Source organism: Ruditapes philippinarum, unplaced genomic scaffold (assembly GCF_026571515.1).
Source record: "Ruditapes philippinarum isolate M1 unplaced genomic scaffold, ASM2657151v2 ctg7267_1_1_1_1, whole genome shotgun sequence".
Lineage (NCBI taxonomy): Eukaryota > Metazoa > Mollusca > Bivalvia > Venerida > Veneridae > Ruditapes > Ruditapes philippinarum.
In genome coordinates this window covers 1-20,582 of record NW_026857931.1, presented here as the reverse complement: position 1 = coordinate 20,582, position 20,582 = coordinate 1, and the positions used below count along the sequence as shown (strand labels likewise).

The 20,582-nt window shown below is 34.5% G+C and overlaps 1 protein-coding gene and 1 long non-coding RNA gene across 2 annotated transcripts in view; both read right to left on the bottom strand.

Annotated features, from left to right (window-relative positions):
• The window catches only part of LOC132751547 (sodium/hydrogen exchanger 2-like), a gene marked incomplete at its 5' end in the record, with an annotated part of 40,416 nt that extends 20,769 nt beyond the window's left edge, over positions 1-19,647 (bottom strand). The window contains 6 exons of the mRNA XM_060741726.1: positions 43-189; positions 3,420-3,529; positions 6,187-6,214; positions 18,123-18,204; positions 18,797-18,868; positions 19,606-19,647. Coding sequence (XP_060597709.1) covers positions 43-189; positions 3,420-3,529; positions 6,187-6,214; positions 18,123-18,204; positions 18,797-18,868; positions 19,606-19,647 — 481 coding nt within the window. The remainder of the gene's footprint in view (positions 1-42; positions 190-3,419; positions 3,530-6,186; positions 6,215-18,122; positions 18,205-18,796; positions 18,869-19,605) is intronic.
• Positions 10,493-12,662, bottom strand: LOC132751548 (uncharacterized). Its single transcript, XR_009628697.1, has 2 exons — positions 12,009-12,662; positions 10,493-11,716 (listed from the first exon to the last, which is right to left on the bottom strand). It is a non-coding gene; the product is annotated as an uncharacterized LOC132751548 (long non-coding RNA).
• Positions 19,648-20,582: the final 935 nt, after the last annotated feature.

Genomic DNA, 20,582 nt, shown 5'->3' with positions numbered 1-20,582 from the left:
CAGGTGTGACTGTAACATGATCATCTGTTATTTTTAGCTTACCTGATCAGCTTCTATTGTATCCATTCTACTGTAAATCTGCATGACATTATATAAAACTACAGTTACACCATCATTTAAAAGTGACTCTCCAAACACCAGAAAATACAGCATATTGTTCACGCCCACTTCTTGGAATATTGCCAATACCTAAAAGAATAACAAGAGTTCCCCTGAGATGGAAAAACGCAAACCCACTGGCAAATTCTACAGATGGTATCAATGACAAAAATTAGCCATCAAAATAGGATGGAAAATAAATTTTTGTAAATAGCAAAAATGCTGTAAATATCCACTGAATAATAAACAAGAGGGCCATGATGGCCCTAGATCGCTCACCTGACTTATCAAACTCATCCAAACAATTACCTAGACAAGCATTCTGACCAAGTCTCATGACAGGTGAGTCAAAAATGTGACCACTACAGTGTTAACAAGGATTATCCATATTTGAGCAGTGCGACCTAGTTTTTTACCCAGGTGACACATATTCAAACTTGACCTAGAAATCATCAAAACAAACTTTCAGACCAATTTCCAGGATTACTTGGATCAAAACAGTAGCAACTAGAGTGTTAACAAGATTTTTCTATTTTAGCTCCGGTGACCTAGTTTCACATGCGATTTCGAACTCATCAAAGCAATTACCTAGACAAGCATCCTGACCAAGTTTGATGATAATTGAGTCTAAAATGTGACCACTAGAATGTTAACAAGGTTTTTCCATATTTGGCGGTTTGGCGTGTGACCAAGTTTTTCATCCAAGATGACCCATGTTCGATCTTGACTTAGAAATCATCAAAACAAACTTTCAGACCAAATTAACAGAATATTTGGATCACAACAGTAGCCACTAGAGTGTTAACAAAGATTTTCTATTTTTAGCTCCTGTGACCTAGTTTTTTCATCCGAGATGTCCCATGTTCGATTTATTCCCAGCAAAGACCTAGACAAGTTTCCTGACCAAGTTTGATGATGATTGAGTCAAAATTGTGACCACTACAGTGTTAACAAGGTTTTTCTATTTTTAGCTCCTGTGACCTAGTTTTCATCCGAGATGACCCATGTTCGAACTCATCCGAGCATCACCTAGACAAGCATCTTGATGAAGTTTGATGATGATTGATGCAAAAATGTGACTGCTAGAGTGTTAACAAGGTTTTTCTATTTTTAGCTCCGGTGACCTACTTTTTCATCCGAGATGACCCATGTTCAAACTCATCCGAGCTATCACCTAGACAAACATCTTGACCAAGTTTGATGATGACTGATGCAAAAATATGACCGCTAGAGTGTTAACAAGGTTTTTCTATTTTTAGCTCCGGTGACCTACTTTTCATCCGAGATGACCCATGTTCAAACTCATCCGAGCTATCACCTAGACAAGCATCTTGACCAAGTTTGATGATGATTGATGCAAAAATGTGACCGCTAGAGTGTTAACAAGGTTTTTCTATTTTTAGCTCCGATGACCTACTTTTTCATCCGAGATGAACCATGTTCGAACTCATCCAAGCTATCAACTAGATAAGCATCCTGACCAAGTTTGATGATGATTGATGCAAAAAATGTGGACTGCTAGAGTGTTAACAAGGTTTTTTCTATTTTTAGCTCGCAGACCTAGTTTTTCATCCGAGATGACCCATGTTCTAACCGCATCCAACCAATTATCTAAACAAGCATCCTGACAATGTTTGATGATGATTGGGTCTAAAATGTGACCACTAGAGTGTTCACAAGGTTTTTCTATTTTAGCTCCTGTGACCTAGTTTTTCATCAGAGATGACCCATGTTCGAACTCATCCAAGCAAATTGACTAGACAAGCATTCTGACCAAAGTTTGATGATGATTGGTTAAAAAAAATGTGACCACTAGAGTGTTCACAAGGTTTTCTATTTATAGCTCCTGTGACCTAGTTTTTCATCCGAGATGACCCATGTTCGAGCTCATCCGAGCTATCACCTAGACAAACATCCTGACCAAGTTTGATGATGATTGGGTCAAAAATGTGACCGCTAGAGTGGTCACAAGGTTTTTCTATTTTTAGCTCTTGTGACCTAGTTTTACATCCGAGATGAGCCATGTTCGAACTCATCTGAGTTTGCAACTAGATAAGCATCCTGACAAAGTTTGATGATGATTGAGGCAAAAATGCGACCCCTAGAGTGTTCACAAGCAATTGTGGACGGACGACGGACATTCACCGATCCTAAAAGCTCACCCTGAGCAAGCTCAGGTGAGCTAAAAAAAACTTGCAAATTTATTGTTGTAAATAGCAAAAATGCTGTAAATATTCATTGCATCAAAAAAAATGCTTTATTTGTGAGTTTTGTTACATGTATTAAAAACAAAACTTGAATGAGTCATATGTTCTTGTAAAATGGATATTTTTATTGTCCTTGTCATCTGATGCTGAAAGGTCAAGGTAATCCACACTTACAATATTGTATTCAATTGTTACAGACATGTTATTTGTGTACACAATTTTACAGACTAATCACATATAATATTCAAATTTGTTTTGAAGCTGCTGATATAGCCGTGCAGTTAATGAGAATGACTTGTAACCTTAGGATTGCTGGCCACATGAGTTTAAACCTTATCAGGCATCGAAAAATATTTTCAGAGTCACTCGTCCTGCAGGATGAGTAGCTTCTAAGTCCAATTTGCACGCAACAGTTTTCTACTTGCCCTGCGTCGAGTTCTCTTAAATTCTAACAGTAAGAACGAATGGACAAGTGGAATTTTTTATCTCTACCTACTACCTATCAAAGGTAAGCTGTTATTTCCTTGAGCAAGAATTATTTCACTAATTGCTTAATACTGGATAATTTCAGGAGTGGATTGGAGAATGTGTCTATAAGATTACTTGAGTTTCCTTCACAATCAAACAAAACTAAAATTCTGTAATAAAGAATAATAAGCATCAAAGGAGACAAATTTTTTTTAACAAATGGAAGAAAAACTGTCCTGCCACAGGCTCAAACTTAAGAACTTTTTCCTGTTTCTCAATTTTCTGCTTTTTACACCAATCTTAGTTTTTCTGCATTTTATACCAATCGTAACACATTATTTGATCAAATCTCAATGGACAATCCACCTTACACCAGCATTCCTGGATAATTTACCAGTTATTACTGATTTCTCACCAACTGCAAACATCACATGATTTCTGACTCAGCTGTGACAGACAAATGACTATTAGACTCAATATTCTGGGAAAATCTGTAACAGAGAAATTTTGCCTTGCCATAGGATCAAACAAGCGACCCCCGGATGACTACACCTATTTCCTGAGAGGCACCAGATTGAGTGCCGGTATTTATACCATCTTAAGCAACCATAATAACAGAACAATTATACAAGAACTCAAACTTACAGCCACAGGATCCACAGCTACTATAAGGGCACTGAACACAAGTATCTGTACAGGAGTTGCCTGTGGGTCCTCCATAGCACCTACTTTAGCCAACCCAACAAGGCTCATACCTGAAAAAAAAATTTGAATTCTTTGCATTGAAACAAGTTTTCTCGAGACTGAAAATATGTTCTTCAGATTTTAATATTTCAAAAATTCCATTTAATATTAAGGATATTTCAGTGTTCTACAAAAATGTTTTACCTGTACTTCTAAATGCTAAAATCGATAAAAACTAGAACTATCACTTAATGTGATTAATACCCCCACAAGTCTGCTTCGGAAATGAGGATGTTACTAGTAACAGAATACCTTGTAATAGAATTGAAACATAGAGTTTGTTAGAGGTTGTGGGCAATTAAAGATAATTGTGGTTCATGTATGTTGCATTCCTTTCAATGTGGTTGGCTATTGATGAAGTTTAATTGAATTACTCTGTAATAAGTCCAGAAAGACAAAGAAAAAGAACAAAGGGCAATTGTATGAAGTTGTTTTGAATTCCAACCAGTACGTTTTAAGTTATGCTCCGGACAAGGAAAAGTATCAAAGGGCAGTAACTCTTTTGTCAAAATGGAGTTATGGCTCTTGTGCACTGCACTTCCTTTTAATGTCCTTGACAACTGTATGAAGTTGTACTGAATTCCAAACAGTAGTTTTTCAAGTTATGCTCTGGACAAGGAAAAGTAACAAAGGGGAAATAAACTCTGTAATTAGTCAAGATAGGAGTTATGGTTTCTTGTGCACTGCACTTCCCCTTATTGTGCTTGACCATTGTATGAAGTTGTTTTGAATTCCAACCAGTAGTTTTCAAGTCATGCTCTGGACAAGGAAAAGTAACAAAGGCAGTAACTCTGTAATTAGTCAAGATGGAGTTATGGTTCTTATGCACTGCACTTCCTCTCAATGTGCTTGACCATTGTATGAAGTTATAATGAATTCCAACAATAAGTCTTCAAGTTATGGTCCGGACAAAAGAAAGCAATGGAAAAGTAACAAAGGGCAATAACTCTGTAATTAGTCAAGATGGAGTTATGGTTCTTGTGCACTGCACTTCCCCTTATTGTGCTTGGCCATTGTATGAAGTTGTTTTGAATTCCAACCAGTAATTTTAAAGTCATGCTCTGGACAAGGAAAAGAAACAAAGGGCAGTAACTCTGTAATAAGTTAAAATGGAGTTACGGTTCTTGTGCACTGCACTTCCTCTCAATGTGCTGGACCATTGTATGAAGTTATAATGAATTGCAACAACTAGTCTTCAAGTTATGGTCCGGACAAAAGAAAGCAATGGAAAAGTAATAAAGGGCAATAACTCTGTAATTACTTTAGATAGAGTTATGGTTCTTATGCACTGCACTTCCTCTCAATGTGCTTGACCATTGTATGTAGTAATATTGAATTCCAACCATAAGTCTTCAAGTTATGGTCCGGACAAAAAATAAAAGGCAATGGAAAAGCAACAAAGGGCAATAACTCTGTAATTACTTTAGATAGAGTTATGGTTCTTGTGCACTGCACTTCCCCTTATTGTGTTTGACAATTGTATGAAGTTGTTTTGAATTCCAACCAGTAGTTTTCAAGTTATGCCACGGACAAGGAAAAGTAACAAAGGGCAATAACTCTGTAATTACTTTAGATAGAGTAATGGTTCTTGTGCACTGCACTTCCCCTTATTGTGTTTGACAAGTGTATGAAGTTGTTTTGAATTCCAACCAGTAGTTTTCAAGTTATGTCCCAGACAAGGAAAAGTAACAAAGGGCAATAACTCTGTAATTAGTCAAGTTATGGTCCGGACAAAAAATAGAAGGCAATGGAAAAGCAACAAAGGGCAATAACTCTGTAATTACTTTAGATAGAGTTATGGTTCTTGTGCACTGCACTTCCTCTCAATGTGCTTGACCATTGTATGTAGTTATATTGAATTCCAACCATTAGTTTTCAAGTTATGCTCCGAACAAGGAAAATGCAACGGACGTCTGGACCGACCGACTGACCGACCACCGGGTGACTCCTATATACCCCCCCAAACTTCGTTTTTGGGGGTATAATAATGTATAAAATACATTAACTTTTAGGCATTTTTCTTCTTCAAGATTTAAGACTGTTTTTTTTTTGGTTGGGTTTAACGTCACACCTGAACATTGTACAGGTCATAATTGGTGACTTTCCAGCTTTACTGACATTCCTTGCATAGTCAAAAGAACGTGGTCTTTAGCAAGATCCAAGGTTTTCTTAAAATACTCTCAAAATTAAGTTATTACATGTATATATAAACAAAGACTAAATGTTGACAATATTCAATATTTGTAATTATAATTCTAACACCTTACATTCATGCTCATGTAATATACTTGAAATAAATTTCATGAAAAAAATGTTAAAAACATGCTATTAGTAACTTTTTCCCCCATAAATAAAATGCATTCAACACTTTTTTATTCCTGTGTGATCCAAAATTCACCTAGAAACCAAACTTATATAATCTCAAAATTTACAAAAACCATTTCAGGGTTTTCATTATTGACAGATTGGCGATCCATATTATCTAATGAAATGCTGTTTGAATTTCCAGCCTGAAGATTAAAATATTTCACTTGATCTTTAGCTAAATCGGTTGTTTTCTTTGGCATCTCAGATAACTCAGATAAAATGAAAACCCTGCATTTCTTAATTAACATGGCAACAATATCGAGTGTTTTTCCTTGAGACGTTTTGTTATTAAAATACTCACCTATAGCAAAGCATGCAATCACTGTGCCCTAAAACAAACAAAAACATGCGGTTGATCAAACAAAATCATGCTATTCATTAAACATATTAAATTATTTATTGAGTTTAGGGTAATGCATTCATTTCTACAAAGTTCTGAAAATTCATACATTTGTATTTCACCATATCAGGCATTCATAATATTACAAATTCTGATATGACCCGAACTTTTTCGAGGGACCAAAAGTGTGTGTAAATATGCAATAAAATCACTGTTGATGATCTATTTTTAGACATGTGACTTTACCATTAAAAATGTGACACGCTGAAAATAAGTATGGAAACAAATCAGGCACAGTTTAGCTCAATGATATCAGGTACAGCAGCATCTATTTGCTGAAGTCGTGTTTAAAAATCAAAATAATATATCCCAAGCAGTGATTTTATCGCTTGGAATGATCTGAAATTTTGCACACAAGTATTAAGTCTAGACCTACATCAAATGGCACACATTAGTCTCGATAAAGAAATATTTCCAGTCCCTTCATATTAAAAGACCTCAGTGGAGTCCCTTTAAACATGAACTTCAGTCTTGCAGGAAAGCTTTTAAAACATCAAAATCTAAACTTTACATTATTGTTAGAAGTCTAGACAGTTGTATAGATAATTAATTAAATATAAAACATGTCAATATAACTATGTTTTAGTTTAAGCAGATCTCTATGTTAAGTTTGAATTGACAGCATAAAAGCTCTCTCAACTTATTTAAATCAACCCATATCCTAGTCTGCAAGCATCCTATTGGTGAGACAAAAAAAATCATTTGTTTTTACTTCACTAAGGTTTAAAAGCCTAAAAACATAAGAAAAATTCTTACATAGATCAGCTTGGGCATTTAAAACAGAACAATATACAAAAGGTTATAAAATAAATTGATAATGTTTGTGCTATTCTTAGACTGAGATTTGAGTGAAAGGCATTGCAACACTTTTCACATTTAATTAAAATTATAATTATTATTTTGGAAACAATGATCTGAAATTTTGCACACAAGTTATCATTCTAGACCTACATCAAATGGAACAATCATCTCGAAAAAAACAAGATATGTTTGTAAAACATGTATGCCCCCTATCTGCAGCCAATTAGTCATGTGATAAGGTTATTATGCATGACTTCTGACCCAGTGATCAAACAATTAATAAGGGTTATCAAGTATCTACTGGTCATGACCTTAACCTTTGACCCCTTGACCCAAAACTCAATAGGGGTCATCTGCTGGTCACGACCAATCATCATACAAAGTTTGAAGTTCCTAGGCCTAAGCGTTTTTAGTTAATTGATCGGAAACAGTTTTTTACCTACAAGGTCAATGTGACCTTGACCTTTGACCCCTTTGACCCAAAATCAATAGGTCATCTGCTGGTCATGACCAATCACCATACCAAGTTTGAAGTTCTTTAGGCCTAAGGGTTCTTTAGTTATTGATCGGAAACCGTTTTAACATACAAGGTCAATGTGACCTTGACCTTTGACCCCAAAATCAATAGGGGTCATCTGCTGTCATGACCAATCACCATGCCAAGTTTGAAGTTCCTAAACCGAAGCGTTCTTTAGTTATTGATCAGAAACCGTTTTTACTTACAATGTCAATGTGACCTTGACTTTTGACCCCTTGATCCCAAATCAATAGGGGTAATCTGCTGGTCATGACAAATCACCATACCAAGTTTGAAGTTCCTAGGCCTAAGCGTTCTTAAGTTTTTGATCAGAAACCGTTTTTACTTACAAGGTCAATGTGACCTTGACCTTTGACCCCTTGACCCCAAAATCAATAGGGGTCATCTACTGATCATGACCAATCACCATACCAAGTTTGAAGTTCCTAGGCCTTAAGGTTCTTTAGTTATTGATCGGAAACCGTTTTTGCTTACAAGGTCAATGTGACCTTGACCTTTGACCCCTTGACCCCAAAATCAATAGGGGTCATCTACTGGTCATGACCAATCACCATACCAAGTTTGAAGTTCCTAGGCCTAAGGGTTCTTTAGTTATCACTCGGAAACCATTTGGTCTACGGACCGACGGACCGACGGACCGACAGACCGACGGACCGACAAGTGCAAAGCAATATACCCCCTTTTCTTCAAAATGGGGGCATAATTATTTCCAGTCCCATCTTGTCAAAAATCCTCAGTGGAGTGCCTTTAAGGTAAAATTTTACGCCTGAATAGCTTACAGTACAGACCATGATCATGGCTAGATTTAGATTCCACCGGCAAGGTAAATGTATTGGCAGATATGTTTTTATTTGTTTGGGTCGTCAGACCAAACAAATAATGGTAGCGAAATTTCAGAGTCTAATGTTGTTAATTGCAAATGCCGAAAGTAGTCCACTTTTTTGAAGCGGTTACTTCCCTTTATATGTAACACTAACGTCGAAAAATTCAGGGGAGATCACTGCGTAAAGATGGTCAAAGACAGGCACATCTATATTCAAGCAAAATAATTCCCGAATAATAGAATATTTCTAATATTGTTTTATTGTATTTTCTGATCGAAAATAAGTTAATACAAAGCCGACATTCAATCTCTGACACAGAAGTTTATGACAAACCTAACAACAAGTAGTTCTCAAAACAGCTTTAAACTAGCGATTTAAAAGAAAGAAATATTTTTATTTTGTTACAAGTATCAAACAAATTACAACGCATTAAAAGTTTAAAAATAGCGTCGGCTTATAGAATTGTCAATAAATGCACAATCACAAATTACGCAGATGAATATGATTTTATCAATGAAAATACTATTATTAGCGATGTCTATTACCGAATACAGTAAACTTCACTTATAGCGAACACGGATATAGCGAACTTCCGGTTCCCGGGTGTAGATTTTCCAGGGTAAGCCTGGAAGAGAGGCTGGTAAACCTTGGAAAACTATGGAAAAGCATGGAATTCCATGGAAATTCATGGAAAATTGGTATTTTTTCCATGCTATGTGGACTTTTTTTGTCCAGCCTTTTCCAGCATTGCTGGAATAGGCTGGAAATTGGCTGGACATTTGTGGTAAAAGCCTGGAAAACCATGGACTTTACTTCCATGTAGCATGGAAAGTGGAACTTAGATTTTTTTGATGCTGGAAATGTGTTAAATTTTCTCTAAGTATGCTGGAAAAAACTTGTAAAAATTACAACAAGAAATCTTACTTTATATATTCAGCACAATATTGTGAATTTACGAAGAAAATATACAATCATCATTTATTTTAATGCAAGTTACTGTAAACTAGAGGATGCTTTTGTAAAAAAGCGCATGTCTCCCCCATTGCTGAGAATAACTGTGAATGGAAACAGGAATGGAAATGGAGATAAAAGAACAGAGTATATAAAACCAGACAACTGATATATCACTGATATATCAATAATAGTTAAATGTCCTCACTGATAAGAACTCTAGTTATCATCCGGAAATGAGAAAATGACCAATGGTCACTGTGACCTTAACCTTTGACCTACTGACCCCATAAACAAGAGGGATCATCTGCTCAATAAGACCAATCATCCTATGAAGTTTGAGGGCTGTAGGTCAAAAGGAACTCTAGTTATCATCCGGAAACGAGAAATTGACCAACGGTCAGTGTGACCTTGACCTTTGACCTACTGACCCCAAAAACAATAGGGATCATCAGCTCTATAAGACCAATCATCCTATGAAGTTTGAGGGCTGTAGGTCAAAAGGAACTCTAGTTATCATCCGGAAACGAGAAATTGACCAACGGTCACTGTGACCTTGACCTTTGAACTACTGACCCCAAAAACAATAGGGATCATCTGCTCAATAAGACCATTCATCCTATGAAGTTTGAGAGCTGTAGGTCAAAAGGAACTCTAGTTATCGTCCGGAAACGAAGAATGGACGGACGGACTGACTGACGGACGGACGGACTGACGGACGGACAGGGCAAAAACAATATGTCTCCCCCCGAGGTGGGGGAGACATAATGATTTGAAATTTGACAGTTTATACTTTTTATGTAGTTGAAAAAGGGTATCTCAGAAAAAAATGTCTATGCTAAAGACATAAATGAATTGATTGTTCAAAATACATATTATTATTTAAATAAATCTACATGAAGTTATGTACAATGAAATAATATCCATTTAATTACAGGCTATAAGTTTGAACTATAAATTAATTAAAGTCTGTGATTATTTAAATCATTCAGACACTATAATAATCAAGATGGGATTGCATTGCTTGCCATTTTCAAATTCTAAGAATTCATGTTTTTGGATAACAATGAATAAACTAGAGGATGCTTTTGTAAAAAAGCGCATGTCTCCCCCACTGCTGAGAATAACTGTGAATGGAAACAGGAATGGAAATGGAGATAAAAGAACAGAGTATATAAAACCAGACAACTGATATATCACTGATATATCAATAATAGTTAAATGTCCTCACTGATAAGAACTCTAGTTATCATCCGGAAATGAGAAAATGACCAATGGTCACTGTGACCTTAACCTTTGACCTACTGACCCCATAAACAAGAGGGATCATCTGCTCAATAAGACCAATCATCCTATGAAGTTTGAGGGTTGTAGGTCTAAAGGAACTCTAGTTATCATCCGGAAAGGAGAAATTAACCAACAGTCGCTGTGACCTTGACCTTTGACCTACTGACCATTAAAACAATAGGGATCATTTGATTAATAAGACCAATCATCCTATGAAGTTTGAGGGTTGTAGGTCAAAAGGAACTCTAGTTATCATCCGGAAATGAGAAATTGACCAACGGTCACTGTGACCTTGACCTTTGACCTACTGACCCCAAAAACAATAGGGATCATCTGCTCTATAAGACCAATCATCCTATGAAGTTTGAGGGCTGTAGGTCAAAAGGAACTCTAGTTATCATCCGGAAACGAGAAATTGACCAACGGTCACTGTGACCTTGACCTTTGAACTACTGACCCCAAAAACAATAGGGATCATCTGCTCAATAAGACCAATCATCCTATGAAGTTTGAGGTCTGTAGGTCTAAAGGAACTCTAGTTATCATCCGGAAACGAGAAATTGACCAACGGTCACTGTGACCTTGACCTTTGAACTACTGACCCCAAAAACAATAGGGATCATCTGCTCAATAAGACCAATCATCCTATGAAGTTTGAGGTCTGTAGGTCTAAAGGAACTCTAGTTATCATCCGGAAACGAGAAAATTGACCAACGGTCACTGTGACCTTGACCTTTGAACTACTGACCCCAAAAACAATAGGGATCATCTGCTCAATAAGACCAATCATCCTATGAAGTTTGAGGTCTGTAGGTCTAAAGGAACTCTAGTTATCATCCGGAAACGAGAAATTGACCAACGGTCAGTGTGACCTTGACCTTTGACCTACTGACCCCAAAAACAATAGGGATCATCTGCTCTATAAGACCAATCATCCTATGAAGTTTGAGGGCTGTAGGTCAAAAGGAACTCTAGTTATCATCCGGAAACGAGAAATTGACCAACGGTCACTGTGACCTTGACCTTTGAACTACTGACCCCAAAAACAATAGGGATCATCTGCTCAATAAGACCAATCATCCTATGAAGTTTGAGGTCTGTAGGTCTAAAGGAACTCTAGTTATCATCCGGAAACGAGAAATTGACCAACGGTCAGTGTGACCTTGACCTTTGACCTACTGACCCCAAAAAACAATAGGGATTCATCAGCTCTATAAGACCAATCATCCTATGAAGTTTGAGGGCTGTAGGTCAAAAGGAACTCGAGTTATCATCCGGAAACGAGAAATTGACCAACGGTCACTGTGACCTTGACCTTTGACCTACTGACCCCAAAAACAATAGGGATCATCTGCTCAATAAGACCATTCATCCTATGAAGTTTGAGAGCTGTAGGTCAAAAGGAACTCTAGTTATCGTCCGGAAACGAGAAATTGACCAACGGTCACTGTGACCTTGACCTTTGACCTACTGACCCCAAAAACAATAGGGATCATCTGCTCAATAAGACCATTCATCCTATGAAGTTTGAGAGCTGTAGGTCAAAAGGAACTCTAGTTATAGTCCGGAAACGAGAAATTGACCAACGGTCACTGTGACCTTGACCTTTGACCTACTGACCCCAAAAACAATAGGGATCATCTGCTCAATAAGACCATTCATCCTATGAAGTTTGAGAGCTGTAGGTCAAAAGGAACTCTAGTTATCGTCCGGAAACGAGAAATTGACCAACGGTCACTGTGACCTTGACCTTTGACCTACTGACCCCAAAAACAATAGGGATCATCTGCTCAATAAGACCATTCATCCTATGAAGTTTGAGAGCTGTAGGTCAAAAGGAACTCTAGTTATCGTCCGGAAACGAAGAATGGACGGACGGACGGACTGACGGACGGACGGACGGACGGACTGACGGACGGACAGGGCAAAAACAATATGTCTCCCCCCGAGGTGGGGGAGACATAATAAATAAACAAAACAAAGAATCTCATATATATTCTATATTAAATTGATCAATATTTAGGAAAAATAAATACTACAACCACTGAGATTTTACGCTACACAGATCAGAGCTCTGATAAAACTCATTGACCAGCATTTTCTCACCATCTGGGCATGACTAATTTACTCCACTGGTCATTCCAACAGATCAGGCTGTTCCATGTGATTATTTTGGGGAGAGATAACATTATAAATTTCATATGCAGAATGTGTCTAGAAGGACATTGCAATCTTTAATGTACAAAAATTTGTAATGATATTTAAAAATCTATATCTATTAGCTATTTGATATTTTCTTTTATGCTCAAAGAATAAAAGTTAAAATGATGAGTAGATTTAAACCCTGCTTTACATAATGATAGACCTGTCCAGTAACTGTTGTAAATTTTGAATTCTAAGATATCTGGGTCAGCAAGGAGTGCAAATTTACAGAGGATGTACTTGATATTTTAGCAGTTTTGGAGATATTGTTTTGTTTAAGACTTTAAAGTGTTTAAGTATTGGTATGATAACAATCAGAATCACCTGGGACAAAGAGATATACAACAGAATCAGGTATTTATAAACCTTAAGTTACAACAATACAGAAACAGGTTATATATCAAACTATCAACATTTGTAACAAAAGATCAAGGTTGATTTTATATTTTCAACTTCATGCATTTGTTTTTCTGATAATTGTTTTTAATCTATATATGTATAATCTGTAAAATATAAATTACTCAATGATTTTTTTATAATGTATATTGTTAAAAAGACATTTGTTAGTACAGATCTTTTTCATTTCCTACAAATAAAACAAATTAAATCAATTTGATTAAATAGGACTAAATGGTACAATCAATAGTTTTGTACAACTGAACAGGGTCATCATAATCATTTGTAATTTTACATGTATGTGTTGTGTTTTCAATGGAACAATCTAAATATACAATTACATAACTTGCAGGCTGGGACATAAAGTGCTGACTGTGAGAATTACCAACAGTGTTTAATAATGATGTGCAGTATTAATCCTGAAAAGGTATATTTTTAAATCTCAATACTTTTTTATTCCATGTCTTTTCTTGAAAAAATACATACTGGGTGATAAATTTTGTCACAAATTTACTTAATTCTTATACATGTACAGAGAAATTCTTAAACACTTGTGCACTTTGAAATAAGATATACTGCATTGTTTTAGTATTTTTGAATATGCATAAGCATAGTTAATATTTAATAGTTAATACTGTTGAAACATTAGATTTGATGTTATCAAAAAGATACGAAATATAACTGCCTAATATTTATATGCAATACAAACATAAGTCATTACCACATCTGTGTTAAATTTATTATGAATTTTATCTTTAAAGGTGAGCACAACCACAAGAAGTTCTAGGAAACACATTAGGCAGAGGACTGAAAATGGACATCAATAAAAAAAATAGTAATTTAAATAACCAGAAACACTTGAAACAAATTTAAGATTAAAGCAGTTTTCTCATTGACAAATTAAGAGCAAAATAATTGCTAAAAGCAAAGTGTTGGATTTATAAGACAACCAGAACCTACCAAACCTGCAGCTGGAAAAAAACTGTTTGTGCTATAGTGAATGTAGGATGTTCTATTCTGTATTTGGACTAAAGGATATGTATTAAAATTTTGTGAAAGAAATATGTGATCATGTTAAACTAATAAAATTCCACCCAAACATTCCTGTGCTGAATTCCGTCAGAGAATTTTACATTTTAAGAACATTCAGGGATGCTGGAATTAGGCTGGATTTTTTTCCATGTTATTCCATCAAGGCTGGACTATTTTTCCATGGTAAAAAAAAGTCCAGCCTCTATGGTTGGCAGACACATGGAATACCCTGGAAAAAAATCCATACTTTTGTTCCAATACTCCATGTACATGGAAAAGCATGGAATAAATTCCATGCTTTTCCATGGAAAACATGGAAAATATTCCATGCAGCATGGAAAATGTTCCATGTTTTTTCCCTGTTTTTCCAGCCCAATTTTTCTCAGCTTCAGGCTGGAAAAGGCTGGAAAATTTTGTTCCAATACTCCAGCCTCTTATTTTCCATGGAAATCCCTGGAAAAGCATGGACTTTTTACACCCGGGTTATAAGGAACAATTTATTTTGGCCGGAATTTTGCCCTTCTTTATTTAATATAAAAATATACGGTTACAGCGAACACGGTTATAAGGAATTATCGCTTATAAGGAACTCATTTCTTAGTCCCAATTTAGTTAAATGTACCGAAAATTACTCTTTTATAACGAACTTCAAAATTTCGGCTATCTGTAAATATCAAATTTCGTTTTCATTGGCAGGGGTTAAAATTCGGTCAAATGCACAGTACTTAAATATATTTATGAAAACGAATTTGTATAGCAGTCCGTAATAGTTTTCTATTTAGGATATTAATAGCATAAGTTTTTGTCACCAAGGTAAAATGGTTATTCCTTTTATTCTATTATTTTCTTTCTTTAATAGTTTTGCTTATGATAATTTATAGTCGGTTTTCAACATAATCACGCACGTTTGCAAGCATAATCCATTGAAAACTACAAAGTACGCTTGATTGAAATGAAAAGAAATCTACATCTTTCATTAGTAAAAGTCACCCTTAAAATATAATAGAAGATCTTCAATATAAAAGGAAGGAAAAATCGAAAATCTTGTTTACTCTTAATCATGGAAAGAAAACGAAAAGCACTGAGTTTAGAAACAATATATGATATTCTATGAGAAAGGGAGTAGAACTAAAACTGGCACAGCAAACAATTTTCAATATCCAAAAAGTACGCTCATGGATATTGTGTCTAAAATGAAAAAATGACTATTTTTTTCTTAATCAAATGCTCTTTCAAATGGCAGACGACGGTAAACAATCAGTTCGTTATATGTAAATCTGTTCGCTATACAAACTCCTGATACAAGGAACTAATTCGCTATATGCTTACAAGGAACTCCGGATATAAGGAACATATATTGAATGTCCCAATGAGTTCGTTATAAGCGGAGTTTACTGTACTACACAAACCAAGTAGTGGAATATATAGATTCTACATGTCGGACTGTTTGTGCGAGAAGATTTTCGCTAAATTATTTACTTCAATTTTAAACAACAGGTTTATCCTGAACAAAATACCTCGAAATTAATAAGGATTACAAACCCGAAATGCAATGGAAGTTCTAAATTTAGAATGACTTGATGTTATTCAGTCATTATTTGTATAACTTCTCCGTGGTACAGGGGTAACGCACTCGCTTAGTGAGTGAGAGGTCTGGAGTTCAAATCCCAGCCGAGGAAACTTTTTTTTTTAATTCTTTTTTAAGTGTCATGATATGCAAGATCATGCAAGGATAAAGTGTGGCTGTCGTAAAAAATATACATAAATGATTTATTGATGCAACTCTAGTTATGTAGAATTCCGTAGGTATCAAACTCTGGTGTCTAGCAAAATGAATTATAATACATAAAAATAAACTTATACAGGAAAATACATACAGATATACAGTACGATTTAGATTGCAAAGATCAGAAAATACCACAGAACTTGCAGCCCTTTGATTCTTTATAAATATACATGCTTATAGTAAGCTCCAGGATTATTTACATCTGTGTTAAACAACAGTTAAAGTCGTTACAAGCCCTAATTTAGATCGAATAATATGGTTTTCTTCAGGCCGTTCACATATAAATTCACCGTGGCTGAAGGGTTTTCACGCTCGCTTAGGAAGCGAGAGGCCTGGAGTTCAAATCCCAGTAAAGGCAACTCATTTTTTTTTTCAAATTGTTTAAGTCAAATAAACATTGGATTGAATATCAGTGTTGCAATCAGTCTTATAGCCAATTTACTACAATTAAAACGCTGGAAAGCATTGGTGAGACCCAAACAAATTCAGCGCCTTCTGTGCTTTGATTCTTTACTGCAGCAGTTTTCTGTTATGTGTTATAATTGTTATTGTTGTTGTTGTTAGTGTAAAGCCTGCATGTACATCAAGTGGGATAAATATTTCCACACTTCATGGGTAAAGGGAGATAAATCACATTTATTCAAACAAGGGTCAGTTTAATAAGCTATTATTCTGCAAAGGATATCATACTGCAAACCATTAAGTCATATTATTTTCTATTAATCTAAAAATTTGCAGACTACAGCTGAGCGCATAATGATTTTCTAAACAGACAATTCTAGTATAAATTTTTGTATATATTTGATTCTGCACTTCAATAACTATACAAATTTTCACAATTCATCTATATTTAACGATTCAAGCTTTATAGACAAACATCCTCTAATTCATATATACTTGATACACAATTTTAGACAAATTATCACTTTTCATCTATATATGACAGTTCTTCAATCACATTACATATTCTTTAGACAAATTAATGCTAATCATCTATTGTTCATTCTGCGCCTAATTAATATAAAATAAATGGTTTATAGACAAATTGTCACTATTCACCTATACTTGGTAACAATATTATGCTTTAAACAAATTGTTGCTATTCATTTATACTTTTTTTCGTTCTTTAATAACTACACATGGTTTATAGGCAAAGTATCACTGTTTTTTATTTCGGTACATGCTTTATGCATGAAGAAAAATTATCACTTTACATCTATTATACGATTCTGAACACTATGTGTTATAAAGACAAATCATCGTTCTTTACCTATACTTGATTCTGCAATTCAATTACTATACATTTTTGTTACATTGATTTCTTTCTAAATACCAATCAATATAAATACCAATGTTACATCCCAGAAATCTCCAGTGATAATAGCCAAGTTAAAGCACTCAGAAAATAATCTTTCTAGATTGAATGAAAGAACAAAGGCTCACGCTTCACAAGAAATCCTCTTCGAAGGAAATGCAACATCAGATTTTTCCCTAACTATTTTTGTCAATGGAAATTATTTAGTTTTTATGTTAACTTAAAACAGAATAATTATGTTATGAGGCTATAAAACTATTTAATGTCTTTAACATAATATCATATTTTTAACATCAGCATAACAGAAACAAGAGCCCCTGCAGGGAGGGGAAATGCTCAACTTTTTAGTTTTATTCTTTTTTGTCATTACTTTCAAGAACCTATACATGTATATACCTACATATGTAAAAAATATTTGAAGGATTATTGACATTTTTTTAAAGGACCTCAATTAAGATATTTCCATGATCTATATATAGATTTTTTTCAAGTTTCTATTTAAAGATATTGCAAGGATCTATATATAGATATTTTCCATGATCTATTTATAGATAATTCAAGGATCCATTTATAAATATTTCAAAGATCTATTTATAAATTTTTCAAAGATCCATTTATAGATTTTCAATGATCTATTTATAGATATTTCACAGATCTATTTATAGATTTTTTCAAGGGTCTATCTATAGATATTCAAAAACTTACCACAACAGAGAACATAATTATGCTGCCCAGATTGTCTGTAAAAGTTCTATCATGTAAACTAAATGCTGCCTCAAGTATAATTCTGAAACAATGTGAAAATTAAGTTATAATAGATCCTGTAGAAGAGTATCTCATCAAAAAGGAAGAATTATGTGAATTGCCCTAAAAGATCAATTACTATAGAACTAAGTATTGTCATAAGAATAATCAAGAATTTCCCAGCTAATCAGTGGGTACTTAACAAGTTTATTTACATTTACAACTTAGTGGTGTTGCACTAATTAATAGTAAATATATAAAAAATAGGCATTATATGTTCATCACACTATTGAAAATCTTGCCCCATGAAGATATCATGGCATAAGCTTGTTTGTAACCCAATTTATGCTTGGAAAAAACATACATATAATGCTGAGTTTTCAGCTATTATTAACTCTTTGTCTGGCTGCACTTCTGTTGATAATTTGAGTTGCAAATATTATAACAGCAAAACAAGTTGGCACTAACTTTGAAAATAAAATAATGATAATAAAAAAAATCCTACAGTAAATTAACTTTGTGAAAAATTACAATGGAGTGCAGTTTATACTTGCATTGAAATTTACACTGTCATTTAAATTTTAAAGTTAAGTTTAAATCTAATATATATGAAATATTATTAATATAATACTTACGGGGGTAAAAGATACAGGAAAAACTGATCTGGCTGAAAGAACTGTTCTAAGTCATCTCCTGTCCCAGCAAGCCTTCAATTTTAAAAAAGATTTTATTGGAAATTATCACAAAACATGGTTATATTCATTTTTGTCATTTTCAAATAAAACTGTAAAACTGGGCAATTTTTTTTCTTTTCCTTCGGTCTTCAGGCATAAAAGGCACCTGAATAGAAACACTGTCCTTTGTCTCATTCCATAAACCGGTTGGATAGCTTCCTAACTTGAAAGAATTCTTTGGTGGGATTCAAACCAACAGCTGTATAGAGGCAAGTGGTTTGAAGTTAAGGAGCTCAACTGCTCACCCATGGTTGCCTCTTAATATAATCTAATTGAAAGAAGAGAACCTCTGGTGCCTCTCAACAAATAATTTCAGGCAATAGTGAGAACCCGAGTAGAACCATGATCTTCCATGAGGCAGTAAGAGCACTTCCTTATACATAAAAGAGTTTGAAGTCCCAGAAAGAAAGAAATAGTGTGGGGCAAAATGAATTAAAGTGAAAAACTTCAACGGCTTTGGCACAGAAGTCCTTGTTTTTCTGTAGTTGCTTGTTTATATGAAATGTCACAAATGCACAAATACTTAATACACTGCATTAAAATATTCTAGTGAAATAGAAAAGTTTTCCCATCTGCTTAAACAGGAATGTTTCAATTACATAGTAAATTGACAGATTGTACATTATTTATAATATATCTTTGCCAGTAAAATTTTTGTTGTTTTGTTCTCATAAATAAGTAAACATTAGGTTATATAAATCAATACTTACAGAAATATTGCACCAAATATTACACCAAGAATGATCAAAATACTGAAAAAAGAAAACAATTTTTTTTCTTCACTATTTGCTTTTACACAAAACCAACAAACAATGCCTGAAAATGTAAAATGGACTTGTCCTGCTTTTGAATTTGGAAGATTCCAATGTTAATTTAAGGGAGTTTACTACCAAAATTATTCAAAATCATACATTAACCCTTATTAACCTGCTGAATTTGTATAATGGACTCACCCAGCTTTAAATCTGGAACAGTCCATTCAAAGTTTAAGGGATTTCAATATTAAAATACAAAAATTGAGTTATCGGCAGTATTGAACCTGGTCAGAATGCATTTTTGTCCATGCTTTAGCCTGGCTTTATACTTAGTGGCATTTTAAGGGTAAACCACTCTCCATGCCTGGAGCCGGCTATAAGGCTTATGTTAGTAGGTGAATATCTGATCTATAAGCTGCAACTTACTGAGTGAAGTAAATTATTATATTATAAAGCATTCTGTCTTTGGTTACTCAGTTATACTATGATAAAATCAATTTTTTGACATTTTTTTTTTCTTGAATACCGTGCACAATTAACCTCATTTCAATCACAATGGAAACAGATAAAAGTTAATGTCCACATGAATAAACATGCATTAGTGACGGTAATTTTACCGTCAAATTTCATCGCAAGTCAAGCAGACGACATAGTTCCCATGACGATTGCTTCCTTTAATGATGCTTTAGTATGAATGATATAATTATTTGTTAAAAGAAACAACAACTTTAATAAGGGAAATGCAGACAAAGATTGTTAAAAAACAATTTTCCGTGATTATTGTTTACGGCTCAAATCTTTCCTGTTTTCCACCTCATTAAAGTGCATCAAATTATCAAGGACGCCAGCGCAAGAATTTCCCAACAGATTTCTGAAATAAGATTTTATTTACCTCTTAAAACACATCAGAAAACATTTTTCGCACTACAATG